General features: G+C 42.5%; 1 protein-coding gene across 1 annotated transcript in view; it reads right to left on the bottom strand.

The window, feature by feature from the left end:
* Positions 1 to 17,078, bottom strand: part of NOTCH2 (notch receptor 2) — an 82,745-nt gene that overhangs the window by 49,404 nt on the left and 16,263 nt on the right. Inside the window, exons 3-5 of the mRNA XM_085068410.1 lie at positions 13,612 to 13,871; positions 12,603 to 12,938; positions 6,628 to 6,750 (exon numbers count right to left, since the gene is read on the bottom strand). Of these exons, the coding sequence (XP_084924536.1) occupies positions 6,628 to 6,750; positions 12,603 to 12,938; positions 13,612 to 13,871 (719 nt within the window). The remainder of the gene's footprint in view (positions 1 to 6,627; positions 6,751 to 12,602; positions 12,939 to 13,611; positions 13,872 to 17,078) is intronic.

Here is a 17,078-nt window from a genome sequence, read left to right as displayed (position 1 = left end):
TGGTTTTGTTTTTATTAGATCTCAAATAGATGTCAAATACTATCAAAGATCTCATAAAATTTAAGAGCTTAATATAGAATTTGAACAATTGGTGATGAATCTACAATTGTAATGAGCAGAGTAAACATCTGTGTTTATTTTAGGCTAATATGGTGGAGAAAAGAGTTTAATTTCATAACCACACTGGGAAGCATGCAGTGGAACTAATGGGCTTTTACAAGGGATTTTACAACCCCCAAATACAAAACTCTGGGCTTTAAGAGACTTATGCACAGCCTGATCCATTAAATACTGCCCTAAATCACTCCCCACAGCCTACTGGGTAGAGAGGGCAGTCCTGACTGAGCTCTTCAGAGGTAGTAATACAAATGATCAGAACACGACTAATTAAAAATTCATTAAAATTGACGCACTAATGACAGCCTGGTTTAATATGGTGGTGGCAGGTGAAATGACTGGGCACAGCAGCAGGACAGAGAAGTAACCCACAGGACATACACATCACCAAGCTACTCTGCTCTGTCCTTCTTTTTACCTCTGGAAAACCCAGTGAAGCAGAGAAATACCTAACAAGTGAAAAGATCTGCAAGGCAAAAAAATTTAACAGCTGGAGCCAAAACTTACAATGAAAGCTTCATATTCTCAAGCTATCTCAGCAACCCATCTTCAGTAATTACCCAAAGACAAATCACCTCATTTTAAGTACAAGGGAAGGGACAGAAACTGCCAGAAACAAGTCAGCTGGAGAAGAAACAACTGTTACCTATTAGTCTGGTCTCACAGTACATATCCACCAACCCAGCCTCACCAGAGGGGTCTGGCCTATCTAGTTTTAGTGCCAAGCACATGAAAGATGTACTGAAAACTTAAGGACATCTCCATAAGAGATCATTTGGCATACTGGACTGCAAAGAGTATTTCCCGACCTGGAAAGACACCAAAGGCATGAGGGAAGAGACGGCAGCGTGGTCTGAATTGCATGCTGTCATTCTGTCATCGGATCAGCTCAGCGGTTAACACCTCAGGTGTTTTATTACTGCTACCTCCCACCCAAGGCTTGCAGTTGGGAAATGAAAAGCAGCACCAAGCAAACAGGAGGTTGTGGTAGGTGTTCCAGAATCCATACCGGATAAAGGACTAAGGGTGTAACTTTTAATGCCTCTGAAATGCACCTGCTCTGCACGACACGGAGATCAAGTGCCACAAGAGAAACAAACAACACACAGGATAAAGTCTGTGTCCAACACTTCAAATCATTTGTACACTCAAACTTAGAACTGCCAGTGCTGGAGGCTGCCACGTGCTCCCTGCTCCCTTTGTATCTGCCAGTTCAAACATGACGGAAGAAAACGAATCATAATCCCTCTTGGCCTCTTTCAGAGCTGTCTCTTGGAGACACCACTGCAGTGACACCAGCCAACTTGTCAAGCTTGGCATAGACATATCTCAGCCAGTACCAAAGAGGCCACTATGCTTTTTAATAAAGCCTGGAAAAGCACCAGAAAGCTGATCACAGCTACATTGCTGGGGAAGATGACTGCACTTCTCATGGGAGCGTGACCCAGCCTCCCTGAGCTAACACAAAGGTCTTGGGACGTCATCTGGGATCACGCAACCAGGAGCGGCAAAAAAGAACAGCCCCAACAGGGCTTCCTGTCACAACCATCATCACCCTCTGGAAAACAGTAAGGATGTATTTTTAATGATTTATGAGACTGGCATGTTCAATATTTACGATCTATGTCACGTATTGTCAGAGTTAGTTCCTCTACATTTTGAGCCTCAAGGTACTCCAAGAAGGCAGCATTTTTTTGAACACTAAGCTAACATGACTTGTCACTGTATGCTTTGGTGACACAGAAGCTGAGGAAAGTCATATTTGGCCAAGAAAGTTTCAAAAAGCAAAATAATGGAGCATATAATCTTGCATAAAAATGTTAAATATTAGCCTTTTGATGTTTATCCCCCTTCTTAGCAAAGAAAAGTCACATCTGCCCAGAGTTTAAGACTGGGATTTTCAAAGAAAACCAAGGTAGGGAGCAAATACTACTCTAATTAAATAGGAATCGAATCCTTAACTCCCCACTTTGAAAATTCCTGCCTAAAGCTCTGCAGAAAAAGTAACCCTTGTGCTAGTGTTTAAGAGCATATGACCAAGCTAACAGCTATTTTAATTAAAAAGCACAGCCCTGCTGCCTGAAGAGCTTTTCTGCTCAAGACAAACATTTGCTGCTTAAGCTAGCTCCCAGTGCTGGAGCTGTTTGGTGGAGTCTGCTGTTAGCACACTGTGCTTCCCTTAGAGACAAAGGTCGCCTAGATTTTAAAATATACAGTTCACTGGAGCCCTCTTTTCAGGGGAAAACAAAGCCTAAATAAATACAACTGCCATGGGAGTCTCGCCTTCCCAGCCACAGGGGTAGAAATAATGAAAGGGAGCAAGCAGGCCAAGCCTGCAACTGAAGGGCTATAATGTAGGTCTTCCAAAACCCACTTGAGAGTGGGCACAGTGTCCCCCAAATCCAGAGACTCATCCCACAGCTTCTGATGCAGCACTTCAGGAGCAAACTGTGCTTAGCTCCATGGAGGATACAAATCTTAATCTCTGCTGTGCGCTGCTCCTGAAACAGGATTTGGGACAAACACAGACTCATGGTGAGCCGCTGCAACGCTACAGACTTTCCAGGGGAGAAGGAGTCCTTCTCAGCCAAGAAAAACATAAGTATTTACAGCATTTTATATTGGTAATCACTTAGATACACAATTCTCAAGTCACCTTTCTTGACCCAAATCTGCACAGGTTAGATCAACAGAATCAACTGGTGCATTTTAAACCAAACTTTGCTTCTTTAGATGAATTGTAGCTGGAATGACTGAATATCCTTTAACTTCTCAGATGGCTTCCCTGTGTGTGTGGAAGGACATCCTAACCTTTCATATGACTTTCAGCCCTAGACTGCCATCACTTCCTCTGCATCCACACACCATGAGACTGCTCTGTGAATTTTAATTCCTGATCGCAGGGGAAAAAAAAAAAAAAAAAAAAAAAAGAAAAAAGGCAAGCAAAGGGGAAAAAAAAGCAGCTGGACAGGATTTTTTACTAGATTAGTGAGTTAAAGTGGCACACACTCCAACAAATCCCAGAACCAGCTCAAGGGAAAGGGAAGAGGGGCTGGGAGCAGGGAGGGAAGGTAAAGACTCTCCTCCTCGCACCACAGAACAGCAGCATAAAACAGTCTTCACACGGCATTTTAGCCTGACATTAGCCAGGATTTTTGGCTAACCGTGACTCAAATCACACTCACACCAAATTCTCTAGCCTGTCATGCACAGAGGAATAGACTTCACACTTTCACAAAAGCACCCAGGACTATTTGGAAAGGTGGAGTTTCATTACACATAGGCAACACTGTGCTTTGAAAGGACTCAACAAACACTGGTTCTAACAAAGGCCGTATCCTGGGACAAGATAAAGTCATCTTTAAACAAACCAACAATCAGTTAACATTCAGCAACAGGAAAGATCTGGGGCAGTTTCACCCAAACACACCCAAGACTGTCTTGCCAGTTGCAAATTTATGAGATTGATAATCACTGTGACTATATGAAATATGAGAACTTTGTAGGTGACAAAAACACCAGAGACAGCAGGAATTTCACGTCATTGTTTTCAAAAGACAAGATTTTATCTTTCCGGAAAAAACAGCAAAATGAGAATGAGAAGGCAGGCACTTCAATAGAAAAGGAGTAGTGAGCTCTGTTTGAGGAGCAAGAAATAAGACTGAAAGCAAACAGTGTCACAAAAGGTGGGAGCAAACAGAAAAAAAGAGTATTTCTTAAAAAAATGCATAGTTATGTAGGCCAGCCTACCACCTGTCAGGGAATTACTAGAGGCAGATGGTTACCAAAAGGAACCGGGACAGATTCTGTTTCAGTAAAGGTTGCTTCAATATTACTTTACACAAAACTTTTCTTGGTCAGATGCAGTACAGCTTCTTGATTTTTCTAGCAAGGAATGGGACTGGTTTCTCTGTGCCGTGAAGCACTAGCTATGTTAACAAACATGAGAGAGCATCACCCACAGCACAAAGATTAAATAGAGACTAAAACTGCAGACAAACTCAATCTTCCCCAGGAATGGTTGACAAGTATTTGAAAGCAGAGACTGTTATGAAGACTGCACATCTATGCTGTCAGGTATTTTTAGAAAGTTTAACATCCTTTCATTTTTGGCTGATTTTTCCTTACAGACATGCATATTTGGGCCCCCTCCCTTTTTTTTTTTTTAAGCAGTACACAATGTCCTCTAACCTCATGGTTTCATTGGAAGCTTTTCTTTTCCTTAAGTGCTCATTCTCACGGTTTGAGACTGTTGGGCTGTAACATTTATTAGGACAGACTCCAAAAGAGTTGCCTCCTCAGCTCTCCCCTCTTCACTTACCTTAGAGATGATTTAAAATGGAATTAACCCCTTTTGAGTAAAGGATGACCTGCACTTATGCATTTCCTTATTGCTGAATAACTAATGTTTTATTGTTTACTCCTGTCAGGATCAACTGCAGTGTAACCTTGAAAAAATGTCATCTTTCTCTCCAAACTATTCCAGAAGTCCTCTATCCACTCTCCCTGTTTCATGCCCTGCTTCAGGGTTACCCCTCATGTCTCCAAGCTAGATGTGTATTGTTTTCTTCACCTCCTTAGTCTCTAATTGAAGATGCAGGAAAGGGATTGAAGTCCATTCAGAAAAAGAAGCTTCTTTCATGAAAATGCCGCTGAGGTGACAGAAAAGAGTCATAGAAACTGGCACTGTGCATTTCAGACAAGACAGTTCAGGTCCATAGAGGTTCTAACCTTCATTGTTCAAGCAGCCAAGCTGCTGTTTCCTAAACTGTGAGATCATTTTTATTTCCACACTGACCTAAGCCTAGAAAGACAACGGCCTTGAGAAGCCATCACCTAAAACCACTGCTGCACTGATAACCTCAGCTGCACCATAAACAAAGGAAATTCTCAGAAAGCCTTTTCCATTAAATTGTGTTAGAAAGCCATGGGAACCTAACGCTTGGAGAGTTCCTCTCTCTTCCCAGGGTTTCACTGGAAGGAAGCATCCTTCACACACACAAGGTTTTCTGGAAAGACCATCCACACAGGAGAAAGATGGCACAAGAAAGGCCACAGCACAGGTCTGACAACTTTTCCCAATGCTATTCAGAGCCCATAAGAGGTTCAGAGAGGGAATCACCACAACTGCATTGGAAAGAGTTTCAGTGGTTGATCAGGGAGACAATCTACCACAAAGCTAAACAGAATCACAGCCTATGGCCACCAAGATCTCTTGCAGGTGAGTTGCAGAAGTCATCCTCAGCTGACAGCAGACATCCACCCAAATCCTGTAAGACAAGCTAAATTTATGATGCCAAAATAATCCCTTGGAGATTGTACACTCACGATCATTATATGCTCTATGCTTGGGAATAAGCCTGAGATCAATTTGCTAGTGACAGATGCTAGAAATCAGAAAAACAATTATAATTTCTGTAGCATGGAGTGAGACTTTAGGGGTCACTTGGGGTTTGTTGTCTCCACACCCAAGCTATCATGCTTTCCTTTACAGGTTTCACTTTCTGCATGCTTTAAGGACATGGAGAAGCAATACAGAAGCAAGGACACTTGTTCATGGAGGGGACAACTCATTTTCTCCTATTTACACCTAGTTTCAAAGAGCTATGCAAGCTGTGGTGCATTTCACTCTTATGTGGTTTTAAAAAAATGATATATACCGAAATGAAGTTAAGTTAATGAGGGTTCTTAACTGCCAGCCTCCTTTGCAGTTAATGACGAACTGTTTACAATGAAAACGCATGGTCTCTGAGGAAAAAAACCTTTTTTAAAAGCTGGTGTTTTAAGAATTTTTTTAATCTACGATCTTCAAAGAAGGGCAAAACCATACTCAACTGAAAAAGTGTGCCAGCTAAGAAAGACTAGTATGACTCAAAAAAATTCACCCCATAACCGGAGGTATTTGTTTATTTTTGAGGTATGGAGACATTTTGCAACTAAATATGACACTGAGTTTCCTGTAAGCTGCTTCCTTATATTGTGCGTAACACTTTCAAGAAAGTCACACTTTTTTTCCCTTCAGACTCAGAATAAAAACATAGTCATTTATGAAGCAAAAGTAGCTTTGCTAGTTAGAGAACTCTAGATAAAAATAAGTCAAGCAGGAAAATAACAGCAGTAAAACCATAAGCTTCCCATACATACACTTCTCTTCCCTCCTTTTTCCCCCACCTATGCCTCCTTTCAGATTTGCCCTGTTCCTCAGCAGCATTACTATAATCAACACGATCATTAACCCATCTTAGAAATACCCCTAAAGGTATCAGCAAAGCCCTGCCATGTGCACACAGCTGCAAAAGTAAAGCCATGTTTTGTACTTTTGGAAAACATATATCCATTTACAAAGTATATCCACACGAGAAGTGCAACTCCTGGGGAAATTGCCCTTCGTTGTAGTGGTTTAGATGCCACCAGCTTTGTTTTAAGTGCTGCACTGATGTCTGCCCCTGATGGCAGCCATGGGCACGGGGTGAGGGCCACAATCCCTGTGTTTGTCCCCACAGGACATACCTGTCCACTGGGGCGGGCAGCGGCAGTTGTAGGTGTTCACCCCATCCACACAAACACCCCCGTTCAGGCACTTGTGATTCGGGCAGTCGTCCACGTTGTGTCCACAGACGGTTCCCTCGAAACCTGGACAAAGCAGAAACAAGAGCAGACTGAAATGGGCTTCCAACCTCTTTTGAAGAGCATTCACCCCTCATGCAGCTTCCTCTCCTTTCTTTTTCTTATACATTTGCCCTGTTAACCTAATCCTGATGAACGTCCGTGTAGCACGACTTTGTTGAATGCTTTTGCTAATAGCATGTGGGTCAGGTGACAGAGTTAAAACACTTCTACCGTGGGTAGATGGCCAACTATGTTTTCACAACCCAAAAGACATGAGGATTTTCTCTTTAAGTGACTAAGGAGCACTGTCATTCAAAGCAAACAAAGTGAAGACCAAGACATTTAGTCTACCATGAGATAAGCTTGTCACTGCCCACCAAGCATCAGCCAGGACACATTTTTCCCATGACAAAAAAAGTGCTGGCGTTCACTTTGTGCATACCTCAGCGCAGTCTGCCTTGGCTACGTCAAAGAAAGACCCTTCATGCCTTAAAAATGAGCTTCTGAAGTCCTGATCTGGCTCTCTTCAGTGTTAGACCTCAGTCAATCAACAAATCAGCCACCACCCAAGTGATGCTTACACACTAAGCCCTGCCTGAAAAGCAGAAGAAATTAGATACTGTTCCCAAATGAAAATTTAGGCTCCTAATGAACATAGCCACACTGACAAAATATCCTTCCTAGAGCTCCCTCTCCTTTTCAAAGAAGAAGTGGGGCATTAGGGAGGGGAGCTGTCAATGATGTGTCTTCCCCTTGATTTCCCCTGCTGATTTATTTCACGCTTCATTAAATAAACCTGCTATTTCTGCTGGATGAGAGAGCTATTTATCAAAGCACAAGTGGATGCATGCTAATGTGGATGAAGTAAATGATTCCAGAACACACATGTTAATTTAAAACACCAGCTCTGCCTCTTCACTGCTTTGGAATGCAACATTAACATGACACAGTTCTCTCATCCAAAATTATGCTTTAACCCCTCTGCTTTTGATGCCCTGTTCCAGACGCTTCCATAACATCTGTGTCAAGTCACACAGACCCTCTAAGCAACATCTGGTCCAACGCAGATCATGCTGTGTGGCAGATGAGACAGACTACAAAGCTCTGAGGCAGCTTCTCCAGACTACTGCTGCTCTCAAGAGACTGGAGGTGATTCATGTGCATTCCCATCTCTTGAATTTCTCTAGCTCTACAGGTTAGAGTCAGAAGTGCTGGGAAGTGCCAAGCTGTATCAAGTGCATTAGCATCTACCAGCAAGGAACAACAGACTCAACACTAAGAAAAACCCAAAAACAACCAAACCAAAACTAAAAGACCTTCAATATTACTCTCTGTCCTTTCAAAGCCCTTCCAACCTCCACCCAGGATCCTAGAAATTTCATGGCAGTAGGGAAGCTTAAAACAAAGAGGAAATACAACATGCTTGGCCAGAAATCTAATCATTACAGCAGCACCTTCCTGGCAAAAGCTGCTGAGGAACAACTACCAGGGAAAACAATTCACATCAGATCCCTATGTTTAAAACTCTGTAAAGCTACCAAGCGTGAGCAAAGGCTCAGCTGTAAAACACAGGGGTGTCCTATCAGCTTGTGTTTCAACTTGAGAAGAATCATCCCACTGACCACAGGTTGCACTCAGGCCAGCACGTGATCAGCATGGAAATACACCCACAACCACAAAGAAAAAAGGTTTAAGTTCTTATCCCTTCAGTTTGGACAATATGAAGACCAGCCCTAGTTTCTAGTAAACAAATTTCTGACAGGAGGCATTTAAACTATCTCACTGTACTACACACAATTTTAAAGTGGCCCAATTATTTTGAGAATAAAGCATGGAAGTCACCCCAATACTAAAATCTCACCAAGCCGTTCTTTATTTGCACATTTTAACTAGTTATACCACCAAAGAGCTGCTCTGAGATAAATAAGCTTTTCCCTAGCTGGGTCCTAGGATCTAATTTTGCAGTTACATAACCTGACTCTTTTCCAGAAAGCCACAGAGCTCACTGTTTTGATGTATTTGGACACCTGACACTGCTTCCTGTTCCCCCCTGTGCTGGGACTCACATGTTGTCCGGTGCTTTCTCCCTGCACGAGAGCAGTTTGCAATGCATATCCTGACTTTTGCTCCGTATCTCCAAGCACATCAAACTGAGGAATGAGAACCTCAAGGGGAAAAGTGTTCCCACTGCTAACAGCATGTTGTTCCTCTCCTAGTACACAAACTGACACAAGCAGATAACTTTATTCCTATGTCATCTGAAATCTCCACCCCATTCCAGAGCATGAGACCCAATTCCCTCCAAATCTTAGTCCTTTAGCCTTATTTCAACCTATAAATTCTACCTCAGGCTTTCTACAGAGCCTATTAGTAACGGTGACAGGAAACGGTGCCTGAAAAATGTCAGGTTATTTCCAGACTTGGGACCTGCTGACAGGAAATTAAGCATGTAGAGGACTAAAACTAAGCTGGGCTACTCCAGATAGCAACTGGGCTACTCATCTGGTGCAGAGGGGCACCCACTCCACCTGGAACCCCAAAGCTGCTGCCACGGAGAACCTCAGAGCCCACAGGAAGGTGCTCATCTCCAAATGCCAGCAAGCAGAGCCTTCCCATCACAGAAGTTCCGTGTGTTAGTCCCCACTCGTGGTGCTCACCGCACAGCGTGACGCCCCGCCAGGAACCGGCGTGAGGTTACTTCCTCTTCCCAGGAAGTGTTCCAGCTCTCATAAACAGCTTGCTCCAGCCTGACAGATCGTTTCCTGAACAAGCCCTTGGAATTCCCTAGGGTCCTTATCTTAGTTAATGGGTAATTATTTTGATGGATAACAATGAATAATCACTTTCCCAGCTAAGAACTTCCTCTATTGACTTGTTTAACATTCCATTAAAGGTTAGTTGCCAAATGAAGTCCTTTTTTGTCAAATATTTATAACTACGAGCTCATTCTTATATTCAAAGGAGTTGCTAATGCTTCAGGTTATGTCTCCTTCAAGGAAATATTTTTTTTACTACTACACTGTTATGATTGACCTAACATGCTCACTTGTCTACAATCCTGTTTCTACCTATCTCAACAAAGCCCAGAGGAAAAATGATTACGCTAAACGGATAAAAAATGAAGTTACCTTCCAGACAGATGCAATACCAACGGTGCATATATATAACTTCACTTGATGCTTGCCACCAAATGCTGACTTAACATACATGACATCATGTATTACCTAATGTAGATTTGTTTGTGTACATCCACTAGTGACATGGGAACCTGGGAATTTCAAATAGCAGCTGGACTACACTGTATATAAACAGTACTCATGTGTCAGTAGAAAAAGCTGCTGTGACATACAGCTCCAGGTTCTAGGTTTTCCTACCTTTTTAAGCTCTCATTCTCACCGATCTTTATTTACAAAAAGATTAAACTCGTTGAAAAGCTAAGAAGGAAATATCTACAGGAAACAAGAACCCATTTTAGGGCCAGTGCAGGAGTAGCCTAATTGTGCCTAAATTGCTGCTTGGGCACAGTTTCTTCAAAGTAGTTTTACAGGTCACAAGGTACAAAACCCTATCAAAACCACTCCAGCAGTTCAAGATGTAACTGCCTCCTGCCTCTGTGGCCACAATGCTGAGCGGTGGGAGCATCTTAAGGCAGTCCAGAAGGGCCAGAGCAATTCCATTTATAGTCACAGTATCATCGGCATTGCTCCAATTCAGAGAGAGAGTCTAAAGAGGAATTTCTAGTCCATAATCTTGGCACTCTCTTCCAGAGGCGCAGGCCTTGTTCACATCCTCCCTAAGCGTGACAGGCCAGCATTTCTCTTCTCTTTCTGTTGACCTTTCCTTCCCAGACAGAACCTTTTCCAACTCTTCAGAAATTTTGTTCTGCATGCTCTGAGCTAAGGGGGAAAAAATGGCTGGGTGCCCTGTCTTTATCAGAGAGTTTCATGTAAGCATTTGGGCCTCTCCAATAGCGCCCTTTTTCGCTGTTTTTAAAATTACTAGTTTTAAAAATCAAGCTAGCAACACAGCATAGCCAACTTAAACAAATACAGGAAATAGACAAGTAAAGGCTCTCAGAGCCACATTAACCCACCCCCACTATACATGCTGTGTAAGTCAAAAAAGACAGCTAATAATCCAAAACGTGTGAGGAGTGTAGGTATGTAACTGTTACTATAGTAATCTTATTTTCATTTCCTGACCATGTTTCAGCCAGCCCACACACTTGTCTAAGGGAAAATCTGCTCCTACTCAGTCTCGTGCCCCTGTAAGAGAATCACTAAAGCAAACTGTCTTGTCAGCTTTACAGGATCATGTCCTTCCAACTTCATCTTCCTCTCTTCTTCCCCCCACCACACTGCTCCTGAATGAGGCTTAAGGTCCTTGAACTGGCTAAACAGATCTGACTTTTAAGAAAATCTTGAATTTCTGGTCAAGACTGTTAATCCAGAGATATTTGGTTTATAATTTTATTTTAAAAATAAATTCCTCCAGGGCAACTGGAGGAAAGCAATAAATTCCTCCAGGGCAACTGTTAGTTAAGATACTGCATTTTCAAAGACTCTTTCAAAGCACTCTCCCTTCGAGCATAGTTAGAATAATTGCTCTCAAAAATAAAGATGATCCATCCTTCTATTTTAAGCCTGACTTTGCTAAATTCTTCAAAGTCACATGCTTGCTCAGACAATCCAGAGAGTCGTTGTGCAGACAATAAGGTTGGCAATGTACATTTAAGGTCATTTGAGCAAACACCTCAAGAGAAAGGTCTCCAAAAAGAGAACATTTTTCACAAGTTCTAAATGCCCTTTCCACACAGACCGGTGACTCCAGATGATCCTCATGAGAACACAGCTGCTCTATATTCATCCTAAGCAGTACAGGGCAGCTACATCTTTCACATAAATAACAACAGAGACATGCTTAAGGGAAGCGAGTTTGCTTTTCTAGATTACCACACACCAAGTCTGTGTGTGCCAAACTGCAATACGCTCAAGTAGGAAGTCTAGTCAAAATCATTTCCAAACAATCCGTTTCCCATGGAGTTGAATTACCATTAAAAAAAAAAAAAAATCAACCTAAAAATATCCTGATATGCAAAGACAACTAGTACTGCCCTGTGGTCAAGGATGACAAGTGGATGGGGAGGATAATAGGATGAGACCACCACCCCAACCAGGTGACACATGGTCACATGAAGAGGTGGGTGCCTTGGTGACTGGAGTACAGCTTGACACAAAACCAGTGTAACCCCTGATCCTGAGCTAGTACGTCACCCCTGCTGTGCATGAACTCAGGGCAGCTGACAGCATCAGAAAATAAGCAATCAAAATCTAGCTGGAGACAAAAAGGGTGTGGTAAGTTGGAACTGATATCTTGTTAGATTTGGAGGAACTGGAGAAGGAAAAAACAGGAGAATAGAACTTAGTGTGTCTTAGGGGTACAAATGGAGAAGGAGAAAGACAAATGTTTGTTCTTCATTCAAACGCTGCAGTTAACTGAGGCCATTACTGACACAAAACTACGTATTTGTAGATGCTTATGTTCATAGAATCTCACATTCCAAATAGGCATTATGAGATACCACCCTAATCTCCCTGAATCTACTTCACAGTTTTTACCTATTTGATTCTCTGACTCTAATTAGATTCCAAAGAAATTTGTCATTTCTAACCTTCTTCATTTTCTTCCCTCCTGTATCATGAAATCCCAGCACTCAGAAATTAACATCTTACAGAGCTTCCCACCTTGCTGAGGTTTCTCCCTTCCACCTGACATTGCAGCCATATATCCCACAGAAACTCCAACAGAAGCTTTCGGAAGAACACTGACAGGAGTGCAGTGACAGGACTACAAAGCCACGCTCTTTGAAGCATTACCTGGCAGGCAGTTGCACTCGAAAGTGAAGTCACTGGTTTGGTGGCAGGTCCCCCCGTTCATGCAGGGTGACGGGGAGCAGGGCACATAGACGCTCTCGCAGCGGTGTCCTGTGTAACCCGGCTTGCACTGGCATCGGTAGGAACCGGGCAAATTGACACAGGTGCCACCATGCTGGCACAGGCCTGGTGTGGCACATTCATTCACATCTATCTCACACTTCTGGCCGGTGTAGCCAGACAGGCAGGTGCAGGAGAACTTATTTCCAGACACAGTGCATGTGCTTCCATTGGCACATGGTTGAGATGTGCAGGCATCAATCCACTGGCATTCCTTTCCTGTAGGAAATCAAGACAGATTAACAAAAAGTTATTTCTTTAGGAAATGGTATTCCTTTCAGGCTATCTCAACATTAGTGCATTAAATCTTTACATTATTACGGGAAAACTCATGTCTGCACTTTACCATACTGTATTTGAAATGAAAATAAATTTGTGGTTACGGTGTGAAGTCATTTACCAGGTAGCAGCAAGATATAGAATGTTGTGATTTATAAAAATAACCCATGACCTGAAGTCATACCACACACACTACCAGTCACTCTTCCTCTACCTCCCCTTCAAGAGGGAAAGGAATTAATTTCCATACTTCTCCTCAGGCATCAAAATACAGTTTTCCCACAGAAAGATTTTGCTGGCCGAATTTGCTTCTTTTTTTTTTTCTAGAAACTAGACTCTGAATTCAAAGTGTAACAGCCATTCCAGAGTAGTTTCTGCATTCAGTTTTCCCATGTGGACAACCCCACAAGATACAAATATTTTTCTGCTTACGTGTAAAGGGTAGGGAGTTTGATTCCCTATTCCCCTTTGCTTTTTTTGGTCATGAAGTCATTTAGACTTCCTCTCATTTCCTGTGCTGGAGCTAGAAAATTTGCGAGCATATTACAAGTGCCCCAGAACATTCCAGGGTGAAGCAATTCCCAAAGGAGGAGGTACAAAAGCAGAAGCCCACCTGTGAAACCTGGAGGACAGACACACTCGTACGTGTCCTGGCCGTGGGGGTGACAAGTTCCTCCGTTCAGGCAGGGCTGGGACACGTAACAGAGGTGAGATTCTGAATACTGACATTCCTCCCCCGTGAATCCTGGAGCACACTTGCAGGTTGGTTTTCCTATCAGGGATGCAGCTTCACAAGTTCCCCCGTTCTTACAGGTATTGCTTTCACAGGGGTTTCTGTACTGACAGTAGTCTCCAAGAAAGCCTTCTCGACACCTGCAACAGAGAAAGAATTAATTGCAGCAGTCCCACCTGAAGCCTTGCTGTTCTGGGAAGATTCCAGGAATGAAGTCCCATGACCACAGAAAGTCTTGAAGTTTGCTGTAATTGATGGTAACACTAACAAACCTAAAGGCTGATGTCACACATGTAACAGGGACTTCCTCTGGGACTGTCTCAAATGAGACCACTGAAAACCCAAGTTCAAATTGTGAAATTTCTCATTACAAAATAAATACCACACTCAATCAGAGTTGCATCAAATGCAGGAGCATGTTCTTGCACTTCCCTTCAAAACTTCAATAAAAACCTAAGCATTAAAGAACTACTGAGTAACAATTCCTTGCACCTACTCCCATTCTAACGAGCATCCTTTTTTAGAAGTAAATCAAGCAGTTTAATAAGGTATTAACACCAGGTATTATCCATCTTCCAAAAATATTTATAAACATTGTACAAATGCAGCGTCTGGGGACCTGAAGATCTGTAGCAGATCTTTCTGCACAACGCTCCCGTGAGACAGGAATATACTGTTATCCTCATGCTGATAAGTGCATCTGGGACTGGGACTCGCTGAAGCCTGCACTCAAATAGCAACACAAGCACTGCAGTCAGGTCTCCCACGCCCCTGGCTAGCACCCTAACGACAAGGTCATTGTTCCTCTGTCTCCCACAGAAAAAAGAGTACACACACACTATCTACAACCAGGGCAATATTTTATACAAAGATCTCCAACTGCAGAATAATTGCAGTTACTTCTCTCTAACCTAAACTTATGTCAATACACTCTGACTATGCTTGTCAGCTATAATCCATCTTTTAACTGGCCTTTGTACTACGGATTTTCCATTTAACTTCCAGAGATAGAGGATCCAGGCAAGCAGGCCTGCAAAGCCCACCTCTGTGTCCCTCCCCAGTTCCATTTGCTTCTATCAGGTAGCAGAAAGCTGCAAGGGTACATGCTAGATAAAAATAACATCTAACACACAGGACTGTCCACTAACAGCTCTTTCTGTAGTGCACAGCTGCCTGCTTTAACTGGTGAGCAACCCAAGATACAGCCCAAGAGAACATGTATTTCTTTGTAAAAAAATAAAAAATCAGAGGTGAACATTAGATGTGCTTTGCTCCAGATCAGGATAGCTGTAATTATTTAATCAATGAGTTATTCAAATCTACGGGAACATATTCCAAATGCAAGAAATAGCAAAGTCTGTAGTCCTCAAATAGGAATGTAACAGTAGAGAGTGCATTTTCCTTGATGCACGTAAAAGTATATGTAGATCGGACAGAAAAACACACTTGAAAACATATAAACAACAACAACCACCACCAGAAAAGAATCCCCACCACGACAAAACCCCACATCTAACTAGATAGGCTCTAAAAATCAAAGAATGGTCACGAAGCTGTGTTTTAAACAGAATCCTACAGGAATCTGCCTTTGTTCCTATCCTATTCAACACATCTATTGATGATTAACAACGGAAAACATCAATGCTTGTCAAACATGTAGGTAAGAGAGAAGACAAGTTCTTGATAGAGAGCAGTAATACAATATGCAGTCAGTATACAAGATGCACTTTAGCACTGCAAATTCATACTTCTAGAAGCAAAACATATACAGCATCCCCCAAAACCACAAGACTGAGCTGTGAATGACATACTTGCTCTGGGGGTTTCCTAACAGTCAGATACATGTGAATTCCTAGTGTGACAGTTTGGCCAGGAATACATTACATGTACAAACAGCAAATATCAAATAGGAACAAATCAGATTATGCTACACCTGATGAATGCTTAGTACAATCATTACACCAGTTCTGGTGCTTGCTCTTTAAGAGAGAAGAGCTGAAATTAATTCAAAGAAGCCAACAGTAATGATTAATAGAAAACTCTGGCCACGACGGAAAGCTCAGGTGGCTCAGTCTATTTAGCAAAGGGAAAAGGGAATAAGACAGTTAATCAAAAGCTCAAAGTTTCCACTATGAAATGCATATTTAACAATAATTCCCAATCTAGAGGACACAGGGATAACAGAACTAAACATTTAAACGTTTAAGCTAGACAAATTCAGATTAGAAATAGGATAGTATCTTTATTTTCAGACACAGTCTCTCAGCAGCAGAGAGAAACGACTGGGACAACGCATTTAAGGTTGCAGTGGAATTTCTCCATCACTCATGCTTGTTTAAAAGAACACCAGGATTGGCTGTTTCAGGGAGAGTATGCACGCTAGTTCAAACAAAGCTTTCAGAGAGGTTATTATCCAAGTTATGCAAGGGGTCATTACTAGATGACCACAACTGTTTTTTCTCATGTTAAAATTTATTAACTAGCTTTAGCCATATGTCTAAAGCAGGAAAGTCATATGTGCATAATTGTAATTTACCATTGCCCACACCCAAATTAGGCTCCTTTCACCGTACCTTAATGCTTTTAACTTCATACCCAAGAACAGACATGAAAGAAGAGATTTTGCACGGCAAGGCAGAATTAATAAAGTTACAGAAAGCAAGTTCTGAGACAATACCAATGCAGAATATCCTCTGCCTCCTGTGCCATCCTCGGTGTAACAGCCGAAGGCTGTGGGTCAGCATGAGCTGCAGCCACATCACATGAGAGGCAGTCTTGGGGCATTCTGGGCCTAAACCCCACAGTGCTATAGGTTCCCTTTAACATCCAAAATCTCTCCTCGCTTCAGGTTGGAAATCAGTCCAAACGCCAGCGGGCTACAGCACAGCTTTGTAGGAGCTGGATCACATCGAAATCTGGCACCCAGCAAAGACAGCTGTGCCAGGAGCTGGAGCACTGCTCAACTCCCACGGCATTCAAGCCTGCACACGGTGCACTGGCTCTGCTCAGAGACCGTCTGGGCAACCACAGTTAAATCATGTCTCTGGACATCTCTGTGCAGCTGATGGTTGTGTAAAGACAACCTGAACTTCAGTCCCAGAAGCCTTACAAGAGTTGGTTTTGGGGAATTTTCCTGGTTTCATCACCACCAGGCAGCAGTGAACCAAGCTCCTCGGACTAACAGCTGCAGGCACAGGACATGCACTTGTAGTTCTCTTTACCATGAAAGAAAGAGCAACAAACCAGAACTTCACAGAACCACACCTAGGCCATCTCATCAGGCAAACAAGAGCTCCTCCACCACCACCCACTCCACCAGCAACTATAAAATAAACCAAAACGCACCT

Source organism: Lichenostomus cassidix, chromosome 8, assembly GCF_008360975.1.
Source record: "Lichenostomus cassidix isolate B80296 chromosome 8, HeHo_3.0, whole genome shotgun sequence".
Lineage (NCBI taxonomy): Eukaryota > Metazoa > Chordata > Aves > Passeriformes > Meliphagidae > Lichenostomus > Lichenostomus cassidix.
The sequence above is the reverse complement of the archived record's forward strand: the minus strand, read 5'-3'. Positions and strand labels throughout refer to the sequence as shown.